Raw genomic sequence first — 8161 nt, forward strand, 5'->3', positions numbered from 1 at the left:
ACCGTGCGGGTTTGAATCCGAGGATTTCCTACAGACCTGTCAGCTCGCGCTGTCCTGATAACTGAGCTGCATAATGAAAAGCATTCAATACCCCGAGCCGCACTCGTCTGACTGAAGGGTGTTTATGATCCTTTTCTCTGCATGCTTTCAGATTGAATCAGTTGTGTGTGTGTGTTAGCATGAATGAGGACTGTGTGTATTGTTATCCTTATCTTGTTCCTTAAACCCAAGAGCCTTATTTCTGCATAAATGATGATTTAAAGTTACTGGAAGTTCGCCGAGTGCAGTGTGAACTTCACGTCGACTAATAGGAAGGATAACAGGAAAACAAGGTGTTGCTCCGACTGAATCCACTCAGAGTTCACATTCATGCTAGCTGCGAAGACGTTGATATGATACTCACTTTTCTCTCTCTGAAATGCATACTGACAAACGCACTAACTGTACACTTTTAGGGCCCGTTGATTGCGACAGCTTTTACAAATGGATACCATTGAACAGGTGGCCGGTGGTGCCATCTCATCAGAGGTATTGCATTTTATTTACTGTGCATTTTCCGTCACGTCTGTCTCTAATGTGTCTCCATCGCGTTTGTGCGCCCGAACGAGCTGGTGGTAAAGTGTGGGAGTGACGCAGGGGAGCCGCCTCTGATGAGGGTCATCGGTTCGATTTCAGAAGGAAGGAAGGAGGGGGGGGTATGAATAAATAATAGAAAAGCGGAAGTGGAAGGGAGAATGAGATCAATGAATAAAGAAAGTTAATGAAGAGAGGGAGAGTGGCAGGAAGGATGGATGAGGAAGTGGGAGAGGTAGGAGGGGAAAAGATAAAAAGCTGGGGGGAGGCATAGAGAAAGAAAGGGATTGAGGAAGAAAAGAAAGCGGAGAAAGAATGAGGGAGATCGGAAAGGATAAAAGAAAGAAGGAAAAGGTGAAAAAGTTAATGAGTAAAGAATAAATGGAGGGAGAGGAAAGAGAAGGGGAGATAAAGAGAGAGAGGGAGGAAAGAAACGGAGAGACGAAGAAACAGAGAAAGGTAAAAACTTTCCATTCCCGTCACACACACACATACGACCAGCTCTTCACCTCCCACCTTCTTCCCTCCCTATTAACGTTTTGAAATGTAGCGTTCATATTTTAGCTTTGCAGATGACATGTCTACTTCTTGTCAGACACACACACACACACACACACACACACACACACACACGCACGCAGAGTTCGTAATGTTTTTGACCCGAGCCGTGGTCGCTCAAGGACACAGCTCCCTCACCACGTCTCCTCTCCACTGCCACTCAGATAAATCCCAAAATCACTTCACTAACCGGCGGCTTTGATTCATTAAACATTTCAGAATGAGCAGCTGAATGTTTCTCTCATCTCGTCGCCGCGCTGCGCTGCATGCTGGTCGTTAACGCCGTCCTCCATGTGCACAACACCAGTGTTTATGTAAAGAACAGAACATCTTCTTTTGTCTCCCGCAGCCTTTTCATGTACACATGATGGACACACACATTGAAACGATTGTTAAAAGAGTGTTTTCAGCTTCAGTAGGAAGTGTGTACTTGATTGTTAAATTACAGTTGTACTTTGGGGTGAGCTCAAAGCAGAATCACTTGTGGGTGTGTGTGTATTGATATTTGCTTGGTATGCTTGTTCTTTCAAGAACCTGTAAACGTCTCCACCTTCATGTCACAGACAATTTATTTTTTTAAACTTGATTTTGATGCTTTTGCACCAAAACGTAACCCAGAGGAGAAGCCAGAGTTCTTCCATAGCTCTGGATTCTCCTCTTCCCTTTGTATGGACTGGCAGGCTGACCTTTGTAAAACCTCCTGACCTTTGGTCAAGTTGTACCCTGCATAACATTTAAATAACACCCTCAGTTTGTATTTTGCTGGTGATTCAGTAATAAAATGAAACACAGGAGATGATCAGCCACAAAGTCAAGGCTGTGGAAGCACAACAACACAGAGAGTATCTTAAAGCACTCGAATGCACACAATATCAAGTGTGCAACTCTAAAAAAACGTCAGTAGTTCAACCCCAGAATTTGAAGAAATGTTCAGTATAACTTTACAGGCTTGTCTGAACTGAGTGTGTTCATCTGGAGGGCAAACGGAACTTCTGATGGACCAATTCCTGTAATAATCGCAGAGCAGCAGAATCCACTTGTAGAAGTCTGAGAGGTGAACCTGGAGGCATTTACAGGTTATGGGTTATTGCTTCACGCCCATAAAAATCTGCATATGCACAAATCTAAATCCACACAAGCCCCTCTGCTGCCTCCTCGCCCCATAGTGTGAACACGTCTGTCATTCACCTGTAGACTCTTCAGAACGTGCGCATACATGCGCCGAGTTGTTTTCATTGTTCCTCCTGACTGTAATTTTGTGTACTTAAGTAACACCCGCAGGAGGTTCTGACCTGCCGCAATTTACCATAATTGCTTTCACATTTGTCTCATGCTATTATGCTTCACTAAGCATCCAAAATATTTGGTTTGAAAGTCACAGATTTCTCCAGTTAAATGTCACAACAAACCCCGCCGTGCCCAGTATTCATGGTCAGGATTTCTCCTCATTAAACGTTGCACTCCCTAACGCCATTGTGTTTCTCCCCTTGTCGTTGTGTTCCCGTTTGCACGTTGTCGCCCAGCAGAGTCTGTCCGGCGGCCCAGGAAAGACAGGACGGAGTTTCTAATTGGCTTTGTGTGCAGGTGATGCTAATCCAACTTCAAGCACTACAGCGTCAACCCGGCAAAAAACCAAGGAAAGTTGGAACCACATGAAGAAGAAGAAAAGAAAACGTTTAGTCATCTCAGAACAGAGAAAAAAAAAACGACAAAAAACAAAAAGAACTGCTGTACTATAATCCAAACCTCCTATAACTTCACCACCTGGTTTGGTATGATGTTTCACGTCGACTTCATTCACCTGTTTCCTTCCCTTTTTGTTTTTCCTTTTCTTTTCTTTTTTCTTTTTTAGTTTCTGTTTGTTTGCATCAGTTTTAGCCAGTCGTTTTGAGTTTAACCTTTGACCTCTGTGTCGTTTTCTTTGATCTCGGAGTACCGTCGTGTCAATGGGTTTCATTTGTTTTTGAAGTGCGGGGGTCTTAGCCAAGAATATCTGCAAGTCATGTCTCCATCTTTGTATGGGTTGGTGTAAAGGAGTTTAAAAGAAAAAAAGGAAAAAAAAAAAACAAAGGTCGGGATGTTCGTTTTGGTCTTTTCTGCCAAAAAAAAAAAAAAAAAAGAAGCTCGGCGTTGGAAAGAACTGAAGAAAAAAAATCAATTTTAAGGAAAAATTTAAAGAAGGTATCTAAGTAATAAATCTTAGTAGCTGTTTTCTTTCTTGTGATGTCTCATTGTTAACCATAATTACCTATTTTTGGGCAATACAAAGAGGACTCCAATATTTTTATGGTCCTTTTTTATAAGTGTTGTTTTTGTTGTTTAGAAATATATATATATGCTATAACAAATTTCATATAACGACATTGTGAATTCAAACTTGAGAAAAAGAAATGTAGCTGTATATATTATTCCAGTCACTGCATATAACCAACTCAGTGAGAGAATAGCATATTTTTGTGATGGTGTGTCAAAAAGAACATGTTATTGCGTGTGAATAGAAGAAAACAAAAGAAGCTGTAAACAGTTATTATTCTACTTTTTTGTTGGGTTTTTTTTTTCTTTTTTGCTTTCATTTTTTTTTTTTTTTTTTGTCTGCTGGAAGACGGCAAAAAGAAAAAAGAAGAAAAAAAAAAAAACGACCCCCGAACACGACCGACTCTGTAAATACTGAAAGGAATCATTTTACAAGTGTCATACCAGCAAATTTACAAAACGCGGTGCGTGCAGTCACCTCAGAGAGTTTTCAAATAATAACAGTAATATTAATATTATAAAAATGAAAAAAAAAACAGACTGATTAGTATCTTTTGTCTAACTGCTAAGATCATTTCAAAGTGAAATATTAATAATTTAAAAAAAAAAAAGATGATTGAATCCAAAGCACACTGTACTTAGATGTGAAGATTAGAACTTGAACCACAGATCTCTGTGCATCCGGACACTTTTCTACTCTCCAGAGGAAACTTGTTGATGTTTTTTTCACCCTGATACCCGTCATGTAGAACACTTCCTCTTCTCCCAACCCTCTTCTTTTCCTTTCCTTTTTTCTTTCTCTTTTTTTTTTTCTTCTATTGAAATAAAGAAAGTCAACATTTTGATACCATACCTCAGCCTTTGTGAGCATCGGCAGGTTTAATTTATTCTTAGTGGCAAAAAAAAAAAAAAAACAAACGAAAACACTGAAAGGCAATTAAGCAAGTAATCGTTGCACTGTGAGTAGTGAAGTACAGGCCATTCTCCGATTTGCACATGTATATGTTGGCTTTTTAAAATGAAGAGAGAGGAAAACGGCCGTGTGCTTTTGGGATAGCTGAGAGGATTTTTGTGGGGATCGTAATGTATCGGAGGTCGGACACGGTGACGGATGTAAAACGTGGATTTCTTTCTACATTTGGAGCCCTGACTCCTCCGAGGGTATTTATACAGGGTCAAAAGATGACACTGAATTCTTCACTGTCTGTGTCGCTGCACCGGGTTTTACACAGTGTGTGTGTGGTTAATGCTTTTACTCATGACAGCGATTTATTAATAATGATGATGATAATAATAAGAAGAATATTCTCCGCTCTGGTTTTTAAAGACGCCGCTCGCTGCAGATGTGTGTGTTTATTTTTCTGTTTGTTTTTTTTTTTGTTTATTGGTTTGTTTGTATGTTTTACCCACATGTTGTCTCATTTCTTTGATTTGAAAACAACCAGGTAAAGAAATATGCTGGATACTTCTAAAGTAAAACGACGTGGAGGTGTGATCAAGTAATAATTTTAAGAGTTTAAAAAAAAAAAACCCTTGTAATGTTCAATTATGTAAAAGAAAATAAGAAATACAAAACTATTAAAAAAAAAAAGAAAGATGCTTCTTTGCTGATTTCAAGTTTAATCAGAGTTTTATTGATACTTTGTGGTTTATATATTAATAATTGTAATATACTATTAAAATGTACTGTGCATCCATTACTTTCTCTCTTTCCATTCCCCATCCTCAGAGATCCTACTATCTTTTGTTGATCATTCATGTATTTCATTAGTGTGTAAAGAACTCACAGTTAACTTGTAAACAGAGTGCTGTCTTTGATACCAGTGTAGTGCTCTTTGTTGTTCTCCCTTTGCTCTACCTCTCCTTTCTCTCATATTTACCCCCCTCTCCCTCTCGCGCTCTTTTTCTATCTCCTGTAATTACAAAGTAGATGTTATATAGGACTCATTAATATAATACTTGTAGTGCTTAGTGGATTTAGGACCAGTCAAGATAGACCTTTCTCTCAATGATCATGTTATTCTGATATTTGCAGACGATTCTTTTTGTTAGCGGTTCATCGTAATTTATTCCCTGAATGTTTGATTTGAGTTTTTTCTTTTTTCTTTTTTCTCTTTTTCTTTCTTTTTTTTTTTTTTTAGCCACTCTCACCTGGTTTCAGCTAACCAAAGCTCTCATGGATGAACAATAGAGAAAAATAGTTGCTGTAAGATGGAATTGTACACAAGGCATTATTTGGATCCCCACCCTTGAATGTTTTTAAAGGGGTGTGCCATACTACCTTAAATGCTAACGCTAGATATGCAAAACTCTTGTTTTTGATTATTTTTTAAAGAGGGACACAAGCTCAAATCATTGAGAAGAACTTTGTGTAAAAAAAAAAAAGAAATTAAAAAAAAGTTTCATATTTTTTTAAGAATCATTACCACAATAGTCATGATATCAGTCACTGAGCTGTTGAAAGATTCTCTTCTGTCTTTTAATGTTTGTACACTTTGGAAATATCCCAGATGCCTCGGGCATGGTTATTTTTTAGATAATACTGTTTCTGATCTCTTATTTTCTCTCAGAACTGTTAGTGATTAAAAGAAAAGAGATAATCTTAATCATTTTAATCTTAGATTCTGGGAACTCTTTATTGTTTCTCTCTGTTATCACTCCACACAGGCATCACTGTAGAAAAAAAAAAAAAAAAACCCTGATGAAAAAGTGTGTGAAAGACTTCAGAAAGGCCATAAAAGGAATATTAGCAGGTGTTAACGGGTGTGGAGTGTGTCAGAGCTGATTAATAGACGGTTAAATCCGCGTCCCGAGTTGGACCGGCACCCCCAAAGCTGTGATTCATTGCTCGACTAGAAAAGACGATCGTACAAGCTGAATTTTAAATGCCTCAAAACACCACGTGGGGGGGGGGGGACGCCCACAATCCAGTGTGTGTGTGAAGCAACCACAAACCTATTACGCAGCCAGTATCGCTTCAATTAAACACAAAACTCTGTTTTATATCGCTTATTTCATTTATTTCACCTCATTGGCTCTTTAAATTGAATAGTGTAACATTACCGTTAATAAATTAGCATTAGCGTGTTCGCTCTTCTCAGCCAGCACACTCTGTTAAATGACATCCAGCATGTGGAGAACATGATGGCAGCTTTGTCAGTGACGCTAATAGACAAATTATTCCGGAGTGAATCCAGCGAGCGCACAGGACAGCGCGATGGGGAGAGAGTCGGCGGCGCGATACTCAACTTTTTAAACTCATTATGTCGGACAGAGCAATAAAATAGACTGAGACGATGTTAGACGTGGTTTCTTCAGGTAGTTTGTTCCAAATTTGATAGTTACGTGTCCCTAATCCACACATACTTGTGTTTGAGAAGTTGTCAAGAAATTCTTGTGTATTTGATTCTGAATCAAACGGCGGCGCCGCCCGGCGCCGTGGCCACTTCCCGTTCCGTTTCCACGTCCATTTGTAAAGCTGCGAACAGCTCAACAAGTGTACAATATATTTTCTTGTTGTGTTCGCTGTTGCAGCACCTGCCTGCTGGATCTGAGACTATAATTAACCATTTTTCCCTGAAAAGAAAGAGGAAAAAAAAAAAGCTTGAAATTTTCCCTCATGCAATATATGAAAAAAAAAAAAAGAAAAAAGATAATTGACTTCTCTATTGTTTTGTGATTCTGTAGCTTGGACTTTAAGGTAGCATGGCTCTGTTGCTGTAATTTCATTTTATCTCAAACTGACAGCAGTTTACAGCTGATGAATGTTACACATCTTAGTAGACTAGCGTATCCATTCGGGGAGAGGGGAGGGGTCTTGGTTTAAAGAAAAAAAAAAATAATCAAAAAAGAAAAAAAAGTCAACCTGGAAGGTGTTGACATTTGTAGTGTACTACCGTATCCATTTAAACTTGAATCTTGAGGCAAGTGCTAGGCAATGGCCAAACAATCCGCCCCCCCCCCGCCTCCATCAGTCGTGGGAAAGTCCCGCCCCGCAGAGCTCGTGCACTTCGACCTTTCTGTCATCTTCAGGCGTCTCCCACGAAGGCGGGACGTCTAGGAAGACACTCTTCCTCCATTTTCCCCACATATTAGACCGACCTTGAAGGCTCATTGACGGTTCTTTGGGCATTTTAGCCCAAAAAAAAAAAAAAAAACACACAGAAAACAAGCGGCTTCTACACAGTGGTGCTAATGGTGTCAGACCAGACGATGTGCTGTTATCTCTGCGAGATACCGTCACAAACTTAGTCCACAAAGTGACCCTGGCTGCAGGCGTGACTGTTTGCGGCTCCGCTCTGTTCCGTCGGGATATTTAGCGAAAACAAACTCAACGTTCGCAAATCAGCTCTGCAAGGTGACAGAAACGCCTGGAGTTGACCTGAACTGTGGGGTGAATTTCCCCCCGCCCCCCCCCCCCCCCCCACCCCCCCCCCTTCAGTCCAAACCATTGCCATCCCACCCACGCTCATCGCTCAATATTTACATCCAGTTGCAATATATATATACAAATATATCCATGTATATGTGTGTGTGCATAGACCATGAATATATATTTGCAATCTTTCCCTCAAACACGTCTGAGTGAGATTAGACTGGAGACCTCAGCTGTATACAGAAGACTCCTCACACAGGTTCATCTGAGTCGCCCCCATGAGAGGTCATCCCCACCCCCACCCCCCCATACACACACACACACACATACACACACACACACCCCGGCGTGTTGTGGAGTTTGGAGCTCTTCAGACTGCGTGGGACAGCAGCGTGCGACGCT

At 40.3% G+C, this 8161-nt stretch overlaps 1 protein-coding gene across 5 annotated transcripts in view; it reads left to right on the forward strand.

Annotated features, from left to right (window-relative positions):
* Nucleotides 1-6987, forward strand: part of msi2b (musashi RNA-binding protein 2b) — a 260983-nt gene extending 253996 nt beyond the window's left edge. For all 5 annotated transcript variants that reach the window (XM_030100199.1, XM_030100201.1, XM_030100200.1 and 2 more), the window contains 2 exons: nt 456-528; nt 2658-6987. In XM_030100199.1, coding sequence (XP_029956059.1) covers nt 456-497 — 42 coding nt within the window. In that variant the 3' untranslated portion in view covers nt 498-528; nt 2658-6987. The remainder of the gene's footprint in view (nt 1-455; nt 529-2657) is intronic.
* Nucleotides 6988-8161: the final 1174 nt, after the last annotated feature.

The sequence above is a fragment of the Salarias fasciatus genome, chromosome 10, assembly GCF_902148845.1.
Source record: "Salarias fasciatus chromosome 10, fSalaFa1.1, whole genome shotgun sequence".
NCBI classification, from domain to species: domain Eukaryota; kingdom Metazoa; phylum Chordata; class Actinopteri; order Blenniiformes; family Blenniidae; genus Salarias; species Salarias fasciatus.